The sequence below is a fragment of the Hypanus sabinus genome, chromosome 25, assembly GCF_030144855.1.
Source record: "Hypanus sabinus isolate sHypSab1 chromosome 25, sHypSab1.hap1, whole genome shotgun sequence".
Taxonomy (NCBI): domain Eukaryota; kingdom Metazoa; phylum Chordata; class Chondrichthyes; order Myliobatiformes; family Dasyatidae; genus Hypanus; species Hypanus sabinus.
In genome coordinates this window covers 1739581-1760787 of record NC_082730.1, presented here as the reverse complement: position 1 = coordinate 1760787, position 21207 = coordinate 1739581, and the positions used below count along the sequence as shown (strand labels likewise).

Sequence of the window (21207 nt, the reverse complement as noted above, 5' to 3'; positions counted from 1 at the left end):
TATGAATGTACAAACAAAAGGTATTATAGTATCCTCGTCAATATTTTTATAAATAAAGTTTATTCTGATATTCAGTCAGTTACTAGGCTTGGGTTATCCTCAGGTCAGAGACACAAACTTCACTATTCATAAACCTGCATGTTTTATCTTACTAAATGAAATCTCACAAATAACTCCTTATTCAGCAGATTATCAGCAGGGAACTCACTATTTATGAGCAGAACCAGTTCACAAAATGGAGGTTGCAGAATAGTTTCACAAAATGGCGACCATTCATGACTGGTACAAAGACATTTGGTTTGTCTACATCTACTGTCCTGGACTCAGTCCAGTTAGATGTTTTCATCCCTGTTTAATTCCTTCATGGCCAACAGGTGGGATCTTACGGAAAGCCTTATGAAAATCCACATACTTCTTATCCACTACTTTCTCCTTCACCTGTTCTTCTATATACATCCACAGACATGCTTTCTCTTTCATAGACTATGGTGATTCTACTTAGTCATATGATTATTTTCTGAATGTCTAGCAAACATATCCTTTATGATAGACTCCAATGTTTTTCCAATTTGTACTGTCAGCCGGAGAGGTCAACAGTTCCCTGTTTTCTCTCTCCATCCTTTCTGAAACAATGGAATCACATTTGCTTCAGGAACCATTCCAGAAACTGTAAATGCTTGGAAGGCAATAAGCAGAGTGTTCAATAACTCGGCAGACACCTCTTCACAAACACTGTGACATGGAATATCGGGAACATGGCATTTATTACTTTTCATGATCAGAATATCTCTTCACTAATACCACCTTTCACTTCCTCATTAAAATGGGCACCAGGCCTCACATATTCCAGAGAACTTCTTCAGTTTATTGTTTAACTCCTCCATCATTTCTTGAATCCCTATTACACATTCAAACAAATTCAGCCACCTTCTCTTGTCTTTTCCTTTAACATCCCATGGGAACTCCATGGAGTTCACCTAAGGATATTATTGGGCAGGGGAGGGATATTGGGGATGATTGGAGGAGACTGGCAGTCATTAGAGGGGAAGAGGTAGAGAGGAGTGATCTAGGGGTAATTAGAGGCATAGTGTTGAGGTAAAAGGGAATTCTCTGCAGCCTGAGGTGGGATGAAGGGGACCCATTCATTTCATGTCCCTGGAGGCATGAGCATGGTATCAATCATGGGATCTTCTCTCTTCCCAAAATGTAGAATCTAGTAGAACAACAATAGCGGCAACAGCAACAGTAGCAATAGCGGCAACAGCAACAAGGTCTATGCTTCAGAAAATGACCCTGATGGTGGGACTGCCTGTTCTGGGGGTCATCCTGATCGCCCCTCTTATTGTGATTCTCGTGATCAAATGCAGGAGGAGAGCTGCAGGGAGGGAAACATCCTCAAACACGGAAGGCAAGTGCATCTGACACAGAGTCTGTGAGGGTGGCAGTCGGGGAAGGGTGTGGAAGGGGAGGACAGGAAAAGTACTGACATCAGGGATGGAAAGAGGGGTTAGTGGGGGTAGAGTGTGGAGGGGTTGATGGAGGGAGGGGTCAGCTGGGGAAGATTGAGGAAGGGTTAATGGAAAGACAGGTTAGATGGGGTAGAGGGGGAAGGGTTAATGGAAAGACAGGTTAGATGGGGTAGAGGGGGAAGGGTTGATGAAGGGTGGGGTTAGATGGGGTAGAGGGGGAAGGGTTAATGGAAAGACAGGTTAGATGGGGTAGAGGGGGAAGGGTTGATGGTGGGGTTAGATGGGGTAGAGGGGGAAGGGTTAATGGAAAGACAGGTTAGATGGGGTAGAGGGGGAAGGGTTGATGGTGGGGTTAGATGGGGTAGAGGGGGAAGGGTTGATGGTGGGGTTAGATGGGGTAGAGGGGGAAGGGTTGATGGAAAGACAGGTTAGATGGGGTAGAGGGGGAAGGGTTGATGAAGGGTGGGGTTAGATGGGGTAGAGGGGGAAGGGTTAATGGAAAGACAGGTTAGATGGGGTAGAGGGGGAAGGGTTGATGGTGGGGTTAGATGGGGTAGAGGGGGAAGGGTTGATGGAAAGACAGGTTACATGGGGTAGAGGGGGAAGGGTTGATGAAGGGTGGGGTTAGATGGGGTAGAGGGGGAAGGGTTAATGGAAAGACAGGTTAGATGGGGAAAAGGGGGAAGGGTTAATGGAAAGACAGGTTAGATGGGGTAGAGGGGGAAGGGTTAATGGAAAGACAGGTTAGATGGGGTAGAGGGGGAAGGGTTAATGGAAAGACAGGTTAGATGGGGTAGAGGGGGAAGGGTTGATGGTGGGGTTAGATGGGGTAGAGGGGGAAGGGTTGATGGTGGGGTTAGATGGGGTAGAGAGGGAAGGGTTGATGGAAAGACAGGTTAGATGAGGTAGAGGGGGAAGGGTTGATGGTGGGGTTAGATGGGGTAGAGGGGGAAGGGTTGATGGAGGGTGGTGTTAGATGGGGTAGAGGGGGAAGGGTTGATGAAGGGTGGGGTTAGATGGGGTAGAGGGGGAAGGGTTGATGGAGGGTGGGGTCAGCTGGGGTAGAGTGGGGAAGGGTTGAGGTATGGAAGGGTTAGAAGGGGTAGGGGGAGGGGTTAGATGGATAGAGTGGGGAGGGGTTGATGGGGTTGATAGAGGGTGGGGTTAGAAAAGGTAGAGGGGGAAGGGTTGATGGAGGGTGGGATCAGCTGGGGTAGGGGGTTGATGGATGGAGGGGTTAGAAGGGGAGGGGTTAGATGGGGTAGAGGGGGAAGGGTTGACAAGTACAGACCCTGTCACCTCTCTGCTCTGTCCCACAGAGCCAGAAGCATCGGACACTATTTATGCGAATGTGGTGCGAAGAGAGAACTGTCATAACAACAGGCAGCACGCTGAGGAGAACAAGCGGGTAACGACTGAAACATTACCTCAGGGAAGTGGGACGGCTGTGGGAAAAGAGCTCATTAGTGTCTGGGACAAAATTCAGATATGTGGCATAATGACCATAAACAACACAGTTTCAGAATATTCAGCAATTTGTCAGACATGCCCACACATCTATGCACTGGAGTACACTGTCCCCACGCACAGTCACTGCGGTACACTGTCGCCACACACAGTCACTGTCCCCACACACAGTCACTGTCCCCACGCACAGTCACTGTGGTACACTGTCCCCACACACAGTCACTGTCCCCATGCACAGTCACTGTCCCCACGCACAGTTACTGTGGTACACTGTCCCCACACACAGTCACAGTCCCCACGTACAGTCACTGTCCCCACCCACGCACAGTCACTGTGGTACACTGTCGCCACACACAGTCACTGTCCCCACACACACAGTCACTGTCCCAACACACAGTCATTGTCCCCACACACAGTCACTGTCCCCACGCACAGTCACTGTCCCCACACACAGTCACTGGAGTACACTGTCCCCGCGCACAGTCACTGTCCCCACGCACAGTCACTGGAGTACACTGTCCCCACACACAGTCACTGTCCCCACACACAGTCACTGTCGCCACACACAGTCACTGTTCCCATGCACAGTCACTGTGGTACACTGTCCCCACACACAGCCACTGTCCCCACACACAGTCACTGTCCCCACGCACAGTCACTGTCCCCACGCACAGTCACTGCCCCACACACAGTCACTGTCGCCACACACAGTCACTGTCCCCACGCACAGTCACTGCCCCACACACAGTCACTGTCCCCACGCACAGTCACTGTCCCCACACACAGTCACTGCCCCACACACAGTCACTGTCCCCACGCACAGTCACTGTCCCCACGCACAGTCACTGCGGTACACTGTCCCCGCGCACAGTCACTGTCGCCACACACAGTCACTGGAGTATACTGTCCCCACGCACAGTCACTGCCCCACACACAGTCACTGTCCCCACGCACAGTCACTGTCCCCACGCACAGTCACTGCGGTACACTGTCCCCGCGCACAGTCACTGTCACCACGCACAGTCACTGGAGTACACTGTCTCCACGCACAGTCACTGCGGTACACTGTCCCCATGCACAGTCACTGGAGTACACTGTCTCCACACACAGTCACTGTCTCCACACACAGTCACTGTCCCCACACACAGTCACTGTCCCCACACACAGTCACTGTCGCCACACACAGTCACTGTTCCCATGCACAGTCACTGTGGTACACTGTCCCCACACACAGCCACTGTCCCCACACACAGTCACTGTCCCCACGCACAGTCACTGTCGCCACAAACAGTCACTGGAGTATACTGTCCCCACGCATAGTCACTGTCTCCATGCACAGTCACTGTCGCCACACATAGTCACTGTCCCCACGTACAGTCACTGGAGTACATTGTCCCCACACACAGTCACTGTCCCCACATACAGTCACTGGAGTACACTGTCCCCACACACAGTCACTGTCCCCACACACAGCCACTGTCCCCACACACAGTCACTGTCCCCATGCACAGTCACTGCGGTACACTGTCGCCACACACAGTCACTGGAGTACACTGTCCCCACACACAGTCACTGCGGTACACTGTCGCCACACACAGTCACTGGAGTACACTGTCCCCACACACAGTCACTGCGGTACACTGTCGCCACACACAGTCACTGGAGTACACTGTCGCCACACACAGTCACTGGAGTATACTGACCACACTAACAGTCACTGTCTCCATGCACAGTCACTGTCCCCACACATAGTCACTGTCCCCACGTACAGTCACTGGAGTACACTGTCCCCACACACAGTCACTGTTCCCACATACAGTCACTGGAGTACACTGTCCCCACACACAGTCACTGTCCCCATGCACAGTAACTGCGGTACACTGTCCCCACACACAGTCACTGTCCCCACACACAGCCACTGTCCCCACACACAGTCACTGTTCCCACATACAGTCACTGGAGTACACTGTCCCCACACACAGTCACTGTCCCCACACACAGTCACTGTCGCCACACACAGTCACTGTCCCCATGCACAGTCACTGCAGTACACTGTCCCCACACACAGCCACTGTCCCCACACAAAGTCACTATCCCCACACACGGTCACTGTCCCCACGCACAGTCACTGCCCCACACACAGTTACTGTCACCACACACAGTCACTGTCCCCACGCACAGTCACTGCAGTACACTGTCCCCACATACAGTCACTGCGGTACACTGTCGCCACACACAGTCACTGGAGTATACTGTCCCCACGCACAGTCACTGTCTCCATGCACAGTCACTGGCCCCACACACAGTCACTGTCCCCACGTACAGTCACTGGAGTACACTGTCCCCACACACAGTCACTGTCCCCACGCACAGTCACTGTCCCCACACACAGTCACTGGAGTACACTGTCCCCACACACAGTCACTGCGGTACACTGTCACCACACACAGTCACTGGAGTATACTGTCCCCATGCACAGTCAGTGTCCCCACGCACAGTCACTGTCGCCACACACAGTCACTGTCCCCATGCACAGTCACTGCGGTACACTGTCCCCACACACAGCCACTGTCCCCACACAAAGTCACTGTCCCCACACACGGTCACTGTCCCCACGCACAGTTACTGTCACCACACACAGTCACTGTCCCCACGCACAGTCACTGTCTCCATGCACAGTCACTGGCCCCACACACAGTCACTGTCCCCACGTACAGTCACTGGAGTACACTGTCCCCACACACAGTCACTGTCCCCACGCACAGTCACTGTCCCCACACACAGTCACTGGAGTACACTGTCCCCACACACAGTCACTGCGGTACACTGTCACCACACACAGTCACTGGAGTATACTGTCCCCATGCACAGTCAGTGTCCCCACGCACAGTCACTGTCTCCATGCACAGTCACTGTCCCCATGCACAGCCACTGTCCCCACGCACAGTCACTGGAGTACACTGTCCCCACACACAGCCACTGTCCCCACACACAGTCACTGTCCCCATGCACAGTCACTGCGGTACACTGTCGCCACACACAGTCACTGTACCCACACACAGTCACTGTCCCCATGCACAGCCACTGTCCCCACACACAGTCACTGTCCCCACACACCGTCACTGTCCCCACATACAGTCACTGTCCCCACACACACAGTCACAGTCCCCACACACAGTCACTGGAGTACACTGTCCCCACACACAGTCACTGTCCCCATGCACAGTCACTGCGGTACACTGTCCCCACACACAGTCACTGTTCCCACATACAGTCACTGGAGTACACTGTCCCCACACACAGTCACAGTCCCCACACACAGCCACTGTCCCCACACACAGTCACTGTTCCCACATACAGTCACTGGAGTACACTGTCCCCACACACAGTCACTGTCCCCACACACAGTCACTGTCCCCATGCACAGTCACTGCGGTACACTGTCCCCACACACAGTCACTGTTCCCACACACAGTCACTGGAGTATACTGTCCCCACGCACAGTCACTGTCTCCATGCACAGTCACTGGCCCCACACACAGTCACTGTCCCCACGTACAGTCACTGGAGTACACTGTCCCCACACACAGTCACTGTCCCCACGCACAGTCACTGTCCCCACACACAGTCACTGGAGTACACTGTCCCCACACACAGTCACTGCGGTACACTGTCACCACACACAGTCACTGGAGTATACTGTCCCCATGCACAGTCAGTGTCCCCACGCACAGTCACTGTCTCCATGCACAGTCACTGTCCCCATGCACAGCCACTGTCCCCACGCACAGTCACTGGAGTACACTGTCCCCACACACAGCCACTGTCCCCACACACAGTCACTGTCCCCATGCACAGTCACTGCGGTACACTGTCGCCACACACAGTCACTGTACCCACACACAGTCACTGTCCCCACGCACAGCCACTGTCCCCACACACAGTCACTGTCCCCACACACCGTCACTGTCCCCACATACAGTCACTGTCGCCACACACACAGTCACTGGAGTACACTGTCCCCACACACACAGTCACAGTCCCCACACACAGTCACTGGAGTACACTGTCCCCACACACAGTCACTGTCCCCATGCACAGTCACTGCGGTACACTGTCCCCACACACAGTCACTGTTCCCACATACAGTCACTGGAGTACACTGTCCCCACACACAGTCACAGTCCCCACACACAGCCACTGTCCCCACACACAGTCACTGTTCCCACATACAGTCACTGGAGTACACTGTCCCCACACACAGTCACTGTCCCCACACACAGTCACTGTCCCCATGCACAGTCACTGCGGTACACTGTCCCCACACACAGTCACTGTTCCCACACACAGTCACTGGAGTATACTGTCCCCACGCACAGTCACTGTCTCCATGCACAGTCACTGGCCCCACACACAGTCACTGTCCCCACGTACAGTCACTGGAGTACACTGTCCCCACACACAGTCACTGTCCCCACGCACAGTCACTGTCCCCACACACAGTCACTGGAGTACACTGTCCCCACACACAGTCACTGCGGTACACTGTCACCACACACAGTCACTGGAGTATACTGTCCCCATGCACAGTCAGTGTCCCCACGCACAGTCACTGTCTCCATGCACAGTCACTGTCCCCATGCACAGCCACTGTCCCCACGCACAGTCACTGGAGTACACTGTCCCCACACACAGCCACTGTCCCCACACACAGTCACTGTCCCCATGCACAGTCACTGCGGTACACTGTCGCCACACACAGTCACTGTACCCACACACAGTCACTGTCCCCATGCACAGCCACTGTCCCCACACACAGTCACTGTCCCCACACACCGTCACTGTCCCCACATACAGTCACTGTCGCCACACACACAGTCACTGGAGTACACTGTCCCCACACACACAGTCACAGTCCCCACACACAGTCACTGCGGTACACTGTCCCCACACACACAGTCACTGTCCCCACACACAGTCACTGCGGTACACTGTCCCCACACACACAGTCACTGAGTCACACTGACCACACCCCCCCACACACACACAAACACGGTCACAGGTGTACCCTGTCCTGTGTTATAAGAAAAGACTGAACAGGTTAGGACTGTATTCTTTAGAACATGGAAGACTGAGTCTTTTCTCTGTCTCAAGCCTGGGCCTAGTCCTTGCTACCTCCATTTGCCCACACACCCCATACTGCAACTGTCCTGCACCCTCGAGACTTCTGATCACACTGCGAAGTAGCCGGGTGATACAGGCAGTTGAAAAGCTCAGCTCTGAAAGGGAAGTTACAGGTTATTGATTGCAGTGATCATTGACCAGGATCCTAGTTTGCCTGGTTTTGTTTGCTACTGGCAAGGAATTGCTGTCCTTCTCCAGTACCATCTGAAACTGGAGTCCGAAAGAGAACCAGGAATCTGCATAACTCCTAGAAAGCCTTATTCTTTCAAAAGACATGACATAGGGCACCAGTGCTCACAAATCTTGCCACTGCCAAAAGCTACAATTTACACAGAGGTGACAGCAGTGCCTTCGTTGTAAACCATGATACCAAGAAATTCTTTCAGGAGACAAGTGAGATAAGTTCAAGCAATCTATGTCCAGTGTTGATCTGTCAACATACCTGCCCGAGACGGCTCCTCTGTGTGGACTACCCTCTCATCTGGCACCTCATAGCTTCCAAGATTGGCACCACAGTAGGGTAGCAATTAACGCTCGAGGCTTTCTGGAGTCTGGAGTTCATCAGTAAGGAGTCTGTCTGTCCACCCCGTGAAATGGGACTTACCGAGTGATCCGCTTTCCTCCCACAGTCCAAAGACGTACCGGGTGGGCTCATGGTCTTGGTTCATTGTCCCATGATTAGGCCAGGATTAATCTGATATATCAGGGCTCGATGGCGAGGTGTGGCTCAAAAGGCCGGAAGGGCCAGCTCCACACTTACACAAAAACAAATACTTCCTCGACCTAAGTAGAGAGAGGAGAGGGAACTGTTCCCAGGTTAAACAGGCAGTGAAAACTGTGCCAAGTGACAGATGCACTCTGACAAGTCACCAACATCTCTCCCACAAACACTTCTGCAATTGCCAGGGGTCAGCCTGAAGCTCTGAGACCTCATCAAAAGATGTTCACCTGGACAGCAAGGCTCAGTAATGAGAACAGGGAGCGGCTTATCCAAAGTTAATGAGCAAAAAGATGCCAAGAATCCATTCTCCAAGTGAAGCAGACTGACACTGGCTAATTCCCAGGCAGTAATGGGTACAGTAAAGTCTGCAAATCAGTCATCAACCCAACAGTGGAAAAACTTCCAGAAGACAATCTCCATCATCCATTAGCAAAATCGAGGAAATCTGCAGGTGCTGGAAAATCAAGCAACACACATAAAATGCTGGTGGAACACAGCAGGCCAGACAGCATTTATAAGGAGAAGCACTGTCAACATTTCGGGCTGAGACCCTTTGTCAGGACACCTGAAACGGTGACAGTGCTTCTCCTTATAGATGCTGCCTGGCCTGCTGTGTTCCACCAGCATTTTGTCTGTGTTGCTCCATCATCCATTACTGACTAAGAACTTTAAAAACTTCAATTACATGTTCCTTCAGTCATGTTGCCTATCATTGCTTTCAGTTTCTCCCAGTATGATTCAGTGTGTAAAGCGACATTGCAGGAGCTTCACTGTGTGTCTGATCCGTACCTTGGGAGTGTATGATGGGACAGTGTAGAGGGAGTGTGTGATGGGACAGTGTAGAGGGAGTGTGTGATGGGACAGTGCAGAGGGAGTGTGTGATGGGACGGTGTAGAGGGAGTGTGTGATGGGACAGTGTAGAGGGAGTGTGTGATGGGACAGTGTAGGGGGAGTGTGTGATGGGACAGTGTAGAGGGAGTGTGTGATGGGACAGTGTAGAGGGAGTGTGTGATGGGACGGTGTAGAGGGAGTGTGTGATGGGACAGTGTAGAGGGAGTGTGTGATGGGACAGTGTAGGGGGAGTGTGTGATGGGACAGTGTAGAGGGAGTGTGTGATGGGACAGTGTAGAGGGAGTGTGTGATGGGACAGTGTAGGGGGAGTGTGTGATGGGACAGTGTAGAGGGAGTGTGTGATGGGACAGTGTAGGGGGAGTGTGTGATGGGACAGTGTAGAGGGAGTGTGTGATGGGACGGTGTAGAGGGAGTGTGTGATGGGACAGTGTAGAGGGAGTGTGTGATGGGACGGTGTAGAGGGAGTGTGTGATGGGACAGTGTAGAGGGAGTGTGTGATGGGACAGTGTAGGGGGAGTGTGTGATGGGACAGTGTAGAGGGAGTGTGTGATGGGACAGTGTAGAGGGAGTGTGTGATGGGACAGTGTAGAGGGAGTGTGTGATGGGACGGTGTAGAGGGAGTGTGTGATGGGACGGTGTAGAGGGAGTGTGTGATTTGACAGTGTAGAGGGAGTGTGTGATGGGACAGTGTAGAGGGAGTGTGTGATGGGACGGTGTAGAGGGGGTGTGTGATGGGATGTGTTTAGCTGCTGCATTAACATATTTCTAATTTCAGTCCTGCCAAAGGGTCTCGGCCTGAAATGTCAACTTCACTTTTTACCATAGATGCTGCCTGGCCTGCTGAGTTCCTCCAGAATTTTGTGTGTGCTGCTTGGATCTGCAGACTTTCTCATGTTTAACATATTTTAATCTTTTTTGTTACTTTCGCCTCTCCTTTTCACTTACACCACTCCCCACTCATGGTCCTACAAAACCATCCCCACCCTGACTTTCCACCCTCTCTTCCCCTCTTTCTCTCGTCCGATTCTCTTAACACCTGTTCTCCTTCGCACTTCCTGATTCTCTCTCTGTACCTTCCTCTACCCCCTCCCTTCTTCCCCACTAACCACCACGAGAACCCCTCTGCTATTTCAGTCAATGCTCCCCCACTCCGCCCCCACTTACTCCTGCTCCTCCTCACCCCTGCCCCCCTCACCTCTGATCCCCCTTCACCCCTCACCCCTGCCCTCCATCTCTTCCCCCAACCACTGATTCCTCCATCCCTCACCCCTACCCCCCACCACTGATCCCACCACCCCTTACCCCTACCCCCTCACCCCTGTTCCCCCTCACTGCCTCCTCACCCCTACCCCCATCACCACTGCTTCCCTTCACCCCTACCCCCTCACCCCACCCCCCTCACCCCTGTTCCCCCTCACTGCCTCCTCAATCCTACCCCCATCACCACTGCTCCCCTTCACCCCTACCCCCTCACCCCTGCTCCCCCCCTCACTGCTGCCTCCCTCACCACTGCCCCCCCTCACCCCTGTCCCCCCCCCCACCACTGCTCCCTCTCAATTTACTTTGTCCTGTCTCTCCATTACAGTTTATCACTCATTCCCTCTCCGTCTCCCCACAGGATATGGACGAACACTGCGTTGGTACCTACGAATCTCCGCCATTCCAAGCTCCTCGGACGATGTACTGTTGATGCTGATCTCCTGGATCTGGGGGCAGGGGGGTGGGGAGGTTTGGCTGTGGGGGGGTGAGGGTGGGGTAACAGACCCACCCAGTCTTTGTCACTGTCAAGGCTGTGATGTCCACAGTATGTTACCTTGCCGATCCTTTGTCCATCTCTTGTCCCTGAGGTCATTTACCTCCTTTCTTGGGCAAGAACAGAAGGAGGTCATTCAGCCCATCTGTGTTTGGGTGGGATCAGGTTGTAGTGATGGGGAACATGGGGGCTGGTGACTCTGGGTGGGGTGTTTAGGATCTGCATATTCTTATGTTAATCCAACCTGTGACAGATGTCATTCTGATGTTGCTTCATTGACCCATATGTTTTGGTCTTGCCCTTGTTTGCAAAATTATTGGAAAGATATTTTCAGTATTATTTCAATAGTTCTGAATATCAATTTCCAACCGCATCCTATTACTGCAATTTTCGGTTTACCAATGGTGGATAATAGTCGTTTATCCTCCTCATCTCGACGAATGATTGCATTTGTTACATTAATGGCTAGAAGATCTATTTTATTGAATTGGAAAGAAATTAATCCTCCAACTACATTTCAGTGGTTTTTTCAAACTATCTCTTGTTTGAGTTTAGAAAAAATTAGAAGTGTTGTTTTTGATCCTTCAGTTAAATTTGAAGAAACTTGGAGACCATTTATTCAACATTTTCATATGAGTTAAATTGTCTTTTCTTAAACCTCACTTTTATTATCCTTAATTATTTGGATGGAGGTTCGGGGTTATTGGCACTACTGTATATATATGACATTATGCAATGGCCCATTTTGGTAAGTGTTTTTTGTTTCTTCTTTTTTTTGGGGGGGGGTTTATTTCTTTTGTTCATAAATACTATGAGTTTGGGAGGTTATATATATTGATTATCATATATATGAATGTCTACTTAAACTATTGACTATGTACTCTCAAACTCTCTGTATTCATGTTTCACTTATGTTTGCTTAAAATCAATAAAAAGATTTAAAAAGAAAGAAAGGATCTGCATGGGTGGGGTGAGGAACCCTTTGAATCTCAAAATCAGGAGGTGAGCCATATGTGGTCAAACAGCTCGATGAATAACCTGCCACTTCACTTATTTGCCGTTCTCAATTGTCTGTGGATTCAGCCTGTGAAATAAATTCAGCTGAGAAGTGGTCTGGGATCAATTTTCTCATGGCTTCGGTCCAGGCTGGGGGTTGAATCAGATTCAAATAAAGCAAAAGGTTACGTGGCCTCACACTAAACTCCAGGCCCAGGCTGTGTGGCCTAGCTCTAAACTCCATGCCCAGGCTGTGTGGCCTTGCCCTCCAACACCAAGCCAGGATTTTGCAGTCTAACCCCGAACAGCCAGGCTGAGGGTTTCAGGCCTGATCCTGGGAGGTACCATCCTCAACCCTCAGTCTCAGACAACACTCTCCCCTGTCACAGAGGGTCACTCTGATTCACAGTACTGACAGGAAAAGAGCAACAGTGAGGGGAGCAGGAAGAAACCCGTTTGGAAGTGTTTCAGGGCGATACTGATACGAAGGCTCTGACCAAAAAGTCCCAGAGTCATACTGCACAGAAACAGGACATTTGGCCCACCAGCTCCACACTGACCAGTGAGGAATTATCTCTGTTGATCCCATTTCCCAGCATTTTTCCCATAGCCTCTGTGTCGGGGGTGGATTCAAGTCTTCACCTGGACCAGGACTTCTCAAGCTGGACCCTTACAATTAACCATTGGGTCTCGTGGTTAGCAGAACGCTTTACAATACCAGTGACACGGGTTCAATTCCCATCGCACGGTAATGTAGTAGTTAGTACAACGCTTTACGGTCCTAGTGACCCGGGTTCAATTCCCAACGCACGGTAGTGTAGTGGTTAGCACAACACTTTACAGTACCAGTGACCCGGATTCAATTCCCATCACACGGTAGTGTGGTGGTTAGTGTAGTGGTTAGTACAACGCCTTACAGTACCAGTGACCCGGGTTCAATTCCCAATGCACAGTAGTGTAGTGGTTAGTACAACACTTTACAGTACCAGTGACCTGGGTTCGATTCCTGATGCTGCCTGTAAGGAGTTTGTATGTTCTTGCCGTGACTGTCTGTGTGTGTTCTCTCCGGGTGCTCCGGATTCCTCCCACAATCCAAAGGCATAGCCATCAGTAGGTTAGTTAGTCATTGTAAATAGTTCCATAATTATGCTGGGATTGAATCAGGAACTGCAGGATGGCGCAGATCAAAGGACCAGAACAGTCTGCTCCACAATGTATCTCAATAAATAATTAATAACTGAGGGTCTGTGAACCCTCAGGGAATCCCTGGTGTAGACGCTGTTAAATGACATCATGTCTCTCCTTCCACTCCACTACTCTCCCAGCTCTATGTCCCCACTCTTTGCTGACAAATGCTCCCCTCACATCCCTCCAAATCTGGCCCTTACCCTTACTCTACATCCCCTCGTTTTGTCTGCTGTTGGAAAGTACGGAGAACAAGACACCTGTAGCTGTCTGGGAAAGTGTTGGTAAGAGGGAAGACAGTGGCCTGGCTGATTGGGTGACATTGTTGTTCTCACTGAGACACCACTAAAGGAAAGCAGAATCAGCAGCTCTGACGTTGAACATCTCAGGGTTGCTAGGGCTGAGATGTGGAGAAATGATGAAATCTTCTGCTTCCTATCACAGACCACACGTTGCCTGCAGGTGGCAGTGTTGCCCAACTTTACTGTCCCCTCACACACTCGCAGGGCATGTCTGACGCAGAGTGAAGCTCCCTCTACACTGTCCCATCACACACACCCAGGGTATGGGTCAGACACAGAGTGAAGCTCCCTCTACACTGTCCCATCACACACTCCCAGGGCACAGGTCAGACACAGAGTGAAGCTCCCTCTATACTGTCCCTTCACACACTCCCACTGCACAGGTCAGACACAGAGTGAAGCTCCCTCTGCACTGTCCCATCACACTCTCCCTGGACATGGGTCAGACACAGAGTGAAACACCCTCTACACTGTCCCATCACACACTCCCAGGGTCAGATACAGAGTGAAACTCCCTCTACACTGTCCCATCACACACTCCCAGGACACGGGTCAGACACAGAGTGAAGCTCCCTCTACACTGTCCCATCACACACTCCCAGGACACGGGTCAGACACAGAGTGAAGCTCCCTCTACGCTGTCCCATCACAAACTCCCAGGACACGGGTCAGACACAGAGTGAAGCTCCCTCTACACTGTCCCATCACACACTCCCAGGGTACAGATCAGACACAGAGTGAAGCTCCCTCTACACTGTCCCATCACACACTCCCAGGACACGGGTCAGACACAGAGTGAAGCTCCCTCTACACTGTCCCTTCACACACTCCCAGTGCACAGGTCAGACACAGAGTGAAGCTCCCCCTACACTGTCCCATCACACACTCCCAGGACACGGGTCAGAGACGGAGTGAAACTCCCTCTACACTGTCCCATCACACACTCCCAGGACACGGGTCAGACACAGAGTGAAGCTCCCTCTACACTGTCCCATCACACACTCCCAGGACACGGGTCAGAGACGGAGTGAAACTCCCTCTATACTGTCACAGCTTTATTAAAGCATCTGTAGATGATTGTGTCCCCATTCTTCCCCAGTCAAAAGCACTGACTGAACAATGAGGGTCAGACCAAGATCATTCAAGACTGGAGACTGAGAATGCTACAAGAAATACAGGTATGATTTCCAGAAAGCCATTTCACAGGCAAAGTGGAAATTCCAGATCAAACTGGAATCAACAAGGGATGCTGGACTGCTGTGGCACGGTTCGAATGCTGTAACCTCCTACTAAGTTAAATCAAGTGACATAGGGGGCAGGAGAGCTTTGATTCCAGGTGACCTCAGTGTCTTGTATGCCTGCTTTGACCATCAGAATATGAGGATCCATTGTGAATCCCCACATCGCCCACTGATCCTTTGATTTCAGTATTTGAAGCTGATGTGTGGGCTACCTTCAGAAGGGTGAGTCCAAGGAAAGCGTCCAAACCGGACAGGATACCTGGCCATGTCCTAAAGACCTATACTGACCAACCGGCTGTGTTCATCGAGATCTTCAACCTCTCGCTTCAGCATTGCACGGGTACCTCCTGTTTTACGCAGGCCTCAATTATACCAGTGTCCAAGAGAGCATGGTGACCTGCCTCAGTGACTATCACCCAGTCGCCCTTACATCCACAGTGATGAAATGTTTTCAGAGGCTGGTCATGAAACAAAATTAGAATCCGGTTTACTGTCACCAGCATATGTTGTTTCATTTGTTAACTTTACAGCAGCAGTACTATGAAATGCCTGATAAATAAATAAAGAGAAAATAAACTGAATTGCAGCAAGGTTATAAAGGTCTATTGAATAGTTAAGTTAAAATAAGTAGTGCAAAAAGAAACAGAAATAAGTATTGAGGAAGTGTTGATGGGCTCAACGTTCATTTAGAAATCAGGTAGCAGACGGCAAGAAGGTGTTTCTGAGTTACTGAGTGTCTGCCTTCAGGCTTCTGTACTTCCTTCCCATTGGTAACAGTGTGAAGAGGCATATCCTGGGTGGTGGGGATCCTTAATAAGCCTTGAAAATGTCTTGGATTATATGGAGGCTGGTACCCATGATGAAGCTGACTAATTTTACAACCTTTCTACAACTTATTTCAATCTTGTGCAGTAGCCCCCCCCCCCACCCCCTCGATACCAGACAGTGATGCAGCCAGTCAGCCAGTCAGAATACTCTCCATGGTACATTTGTAGAAGTTTTCAAGTGAATTAGTTGACAAACAAAAACTCCTCAAACTCCTGATGAAATATAATCGCTCACTTGCCTTCTTTATAGCTGCATCAATATGTTATGTTCAGGTTAGATCCTCAGACATCTTGACACCCAGGAACTTCAAATTCTATCTCCTTTACCACAGCATTGGAGAGGGATAGGAACAGACAAGATAGGAAAGCGTTTAATTGGAGTAAGGGGAAATATGAGACTATCAGGCAGGAACTTGGAAGCATAAACTGGGAACAAATGTTTTCAGGGAAATGTACGGCAGAAATGTGACAAATGTTCAGGGGCATTTTTGCGTGGCGTTCTGCATAGGTACGTTCCAATGAGACAGGGAAAGGATGGTAGGGTACAGGAACTGTACAACAAAGGCTGTTGAAAATCTAGTCAAGAAGAAGAGAAAAGCTTACAAAAGGTTCAAAAAACTAGGTAATGATAGAGATCCAGAAGATTATAAGGCCAGCAGGATGAAATTAGGAGAGCTAGAAGGGGCCATGAGAAGGCCTTAGCAAGCAGGATTAAGGAAAACCTCAAAGCGTTCTATAAGTATGTGAAGAGCAAGAGGATAAGATGTGAGAGAACAGGTCCAATCAAGTGTGACAGTGGAAAGTGTGTATGGAATTAGAGGAGATAGCAGAGATACTTAATGAATACATTGCTTCAGTATTCACTCCAGAAAAGGATCTTGGCAATTATAGGGATGACTTACAGCAGATTGAAAAGCTTGAGCATGTAGACATTACGGAAGAGGATCTGCTGGAGCTTTTGGAAAGCATCAGGTTGGATAAATCTCCAAGAACGGACGAGATGGACCCCAGGCTACTGTGGGAGGCGAGGGAGGAGATTGCTGAGCCTCTGGCGATGATCTTTGCATCATCAATGGGGATGGGGGAGGTCCCAGAGGATTGGAGGGTTGCAGATGTTGTTCCATTATTCAAGAAAGGGAGTAGAGATAGCCCAGGAAATTATAGAACAGTGAGTCTTACTTCAGTGGTTGGTAAGTTGATGGAGAAGATCCTGAGAGGCAGGATTTATGAACATATAGGAAGTATAATATGATTAGGAATAGTCAGCATGGCTTTATCAAAAGCACGAATCTGATTGAATTTTCTGAGGATGTGACTAAACACGTTGATAAAGGTAGATGTGATGTATATGGGTTTCAGCAAGGCATTTGTTAAGGTTATGCAAGACTTATTTAGAAAGTAAGGAGGCATGGGATTCGAGGGGACTGTGGTGAACTACATATACCTGTCTGGATACGCCCCTGCTGACTGCTCCTGTGGCTCCTCCCAAGGACCCCGGTATAAAAGCGATTGAGGCTGGCCTCTCTGTCTCCAGGATGTAGTATGGTGGTCAACCACTGCTTGTACCTTCTTCCAGTCAATAAAAGCCGATATCTTGCCTTTACGTCTCAGAGAGAGTTATTGACGATGCATCAGTGACCTTGTTTTGTGGATCCAGAACTGGCTTGCTCACAGAAGGCAAAGAGTGATTGTAGATGGGTCATATTCTGCATGGAGGTCGGTCACCAGTGGAGTGCCTCAGGGTTCTGTTCTGGGACCCTTACTCTTCGTGATTTTTATAAATGACCTGGATGAGGAAGTGGAGGGATGGGGTAGTAAATTTGCTGATGACTCAAAGGTTGGGGGTGTTGTGAATAGTGTGGAGGGCTGTCAGAGGTTACAGCAGGACATAGATAGGATACAAAACCGGGCCTAAATGTGGCAGATGGAGTTCAACCCAAATAAGTGTGAGGTGCTTCATTATGGTCAGTTAAATATGATGGCAGAATATAGTATTAATGGTAAGACTCTTGGCAGTGTGGAGGATCGGAGGGATCTCGGGATCTGAGTCCATCAGACACTCAAAGCTGCTGCGCAGGTTGACTCTGGTTTGGAAGGCATAAGATATATTGGCTTCATCAACTGTAGGATTGAGTTTAAGAGCCGAGAGGCAATGTTGCAGCTATATAGGATCCTGGTCAAACACCACTTGGAGTACTGTGCTCAGTTCTGGTCGCCTCACTAGATGAAGGATGTGGAAACTATAGAAAGGGTGCAGAGGAGATTTACAAGGATGCTGCCTGGATTGGGGAGCATGCCTTATGAGAATAGGTTGAGTGAACTCGGCCTTTTCTCCTAGGAGCAATGGAGGATGAGAGGTGATGAGAAGCATTGATCGTGTGGATAGTCAGAGGCTTTTTCCCAGGGCTGAAATGGCTAGCATGAGAGGGCACAGTTTTAAGGTGCTTGGAAGTAGGTACAGAGGGAACGTCAGGGATAATATTTTTACGCAGAGAGTGGTGAGCGCTTGGAATGGGTTGCCGGCGATGGTATAGAGGCAGATACAACAGGATCTTTTAAGACACTCCTGTATAGGTACATGGAGCTTAGAAAAATAGAGGGCTGTGGGTAATCCTAAGTAATTTCTAAAGTAAGGACATGCTCGGCACAGCTTTGTGGACCGAAGGGCCAGTATTGTGCCGTAGGTTTTCTATATTTCTATGTTTTTATGTTTCTAAATTGTTCACTCTCTCCACTTCTGATCCCTCTATGAGGATTGGCTTGTGTTTCCTCGTCTTACCCTTCCTGAAGTACACAATCAGCTCTTTGGTCTTTCTGACGTTGAGTGCCAGGTTGTTACTGTGACACCACTCAACTAACTGGTATATCTCGTTCTTGTGCACCCTTTTGTAACCATCTCAAATTCTGCCAACAATGGGGATATCACCAGCAAATTTATAGATGCCATTTGAGCTATGCCTAACCACACAGTCATATCAGATCCTGCCTGAGAGGTGACTTGGATCCACTCCAATTTGCTTACCAGAACAACAGGTCCACAGTAAATGCCATCTCATTGGATTTTCCCTCAATCTGGGAACATCTGGTCAGCAAAGCTGCAATCTCAGGATGCTCCTTATTGATGACAACTCAGCACTAAACACCATCATCCCGTTAAAAACTAATCAATAAGCTACAAGACCTTGGCCTCGATAACTCCATGTGCAATTGAATCCTGCATTTCCTCATTTGCAGACCCCAGTGACTTAAGATTGGCAACAATATTTCCTCCATGATCTCCATCAGCATAGATGCAGCATCACACACTCCCCAGTTATGAGTCAGACACAGAGTGAATCTCCCTCTACACTGTCCCATCACACACTCCCAGGACACAGGTCAGACACAGAGTGAAACTCTACACTGTCCCATCACACACTCCCAGGACACGGGTCAGACACAGAGTGAAGCTCCCTCTACACTGTCCCATCACACACTCCCAGGGCACAGGTCAGACACAGAGTGAAACTCCCTCTACACTGTCCCATCACACACTCCAAGGGTACGGGTCAGACACAGAGTGAAGCTCCCTCTACACTGTCCCATCACACACTCACAGGGTATGGGTCAGACACAGAGTGAAACTCCCTCTACACTGTCCCATCACACACTCCCAGGGTACGGGTCAGACACAGAGTGAATCTCCCTCTACACTGTCCCATCACACACTCCCAGGACACGAGTCAGACACAGAGTGAAGCTCCCTCTACACTGTCCCATCACACACTCCCAGGGCACAGGTCAGACACAGAGTGAAGCTCCCTCTACACTGTCCCATCACACACCCCCAGGACACGGGTCAGACACAGAGTGAAGCTCCCCCTACACTGTCCCATCACACACTCCCAGGGCACAGGTCAGACACAGAGTGAATCTCCCTCGACACTGTCCCATCACACACTCCCAGGGTACGGGTCAGACACAGAGTGAAGCTCCCCCTACACTGTCCCATCACACACTCCCAGGGCACAGGTCAGACACAGAGTGAATCTCCCTCGACACTGTCCCATCACACACTCCCAGGGTACGGGTCAGACACAGAGTGAAGCTCCCCCTACACTGTCCCATCACACACTCCCAGGGCACAGGTCAGACACAGAGTGAATCTCCCTCGACACTGTCCCATCACACACCCCCAGGGTTCGGATAGCTCAGTCAGTAGAGCATTGGAATTTCAATCTAAGGTTTCACTGTCAAGTCCCTGACCAGGGGCTGCTTTTACCTCAGGAGATGAGTAACCATCAGCACATCCACATCCATCCTACAAAGTGTAGATTTTGGCTGCTACAGTAGCAGTGGTTGATAGACCACGGACTTTGCTAGAGAAGATTATGAAGTTAAAAGTTGTTATTGTGAACACGTTACGCAGAGAGATAACACCGTGCCAGACTTGCTACATGGAAAGGTAGCGGGGACTTGCTACATGGAAAGGTAGCGGGGACTTGCTACATGGAAAGGTAGCGGGGACTTGCTACATGGAAAGGTAGCGGGGACTTGCTACATGGAAAGGTAGCGGGGACTTGCTACATGGAAAGGTAGCGGGGACTTGCTACATGGAAAGGTAGCGGGGACTTGCTACATGGAAAGGTAGCGGGGATTTGCTACATGGAAAGGTAGCGGGGACTTGCTACATGGAAAGGTAGCGGGGACTTGCTACATGGAAAGGTAGCGGGGATTTGCTACATGGAAAGGTAGCGGGGACTTGCTACATGGAAAGGTAGCGGGGACTTGCTACATGGAAAGGTAGCGGGGACTTGCTACATGGAAAGGTAGCGGGGACTTGCTACATGGAAAGGTAGCGGGGACTTGCTACATGGAAAGGTAGCGGGGACTTGCTACATGGAAAGGTAGCGGGGACTTGCTACATGGAAAGGTAGCGGGGACTTGCTACATGGAAAGGTAGCGGGGACTTGCTACATGGAAAGGTAGGTAGAAAGAAAGGAAGAGGAAGGCAAAGAACAACATGGCTGGATAACATCAAGGATTGGACCAAGCTGGACAAGAGTAAGGATGTTGGGGGTAAGTGTCGGGACAGAGCGACGTGGTGGGAAATCGTCCACATCTGGAAATTCCAGTTGCGACCCAACGACGACGACGTCAGCAGCACAATGGGGAGAGCATCTGCCTCACAGTGCTAGCTTTCCAGGTTCACACCCAAGGGAGTTTGCCTG

At 50.2% G+C, this 21207-nt stretch overlaps 1 protein-coding gene across 1 annotated transcript in view; it reads left to right on the top strand.

Moving 5' to 3' along the window:
• The window catches only part of LOC132381252 (SLAM family member 5-like), a 73266-nt gene extending 61869 nt beyond the window's left edge, over positions 1 to 11397 (top strand). Inside the window, exons 4-6 of the mRNA XM_059950632.1 lie at positions 1211 to 1408; positions 2789 to 2877; positions 11312 to 11397. Coding sequence (XP_059806615.1) covers positions 1211 to 1408; positions 2789 to 2877; positions 11312 to 11383 — 359 coding nt within the window. The 3' untranslated portion in view covers positions 11384 to 11397. The remainder of the gene's footprint in view (positions 1 to 1210; positions 1409 to 2788; positions 2878 to 11311) is intronic.
• The last annotated feature ends 9810 nt before the right edge of the window (positions 11398 to 21207 follow it).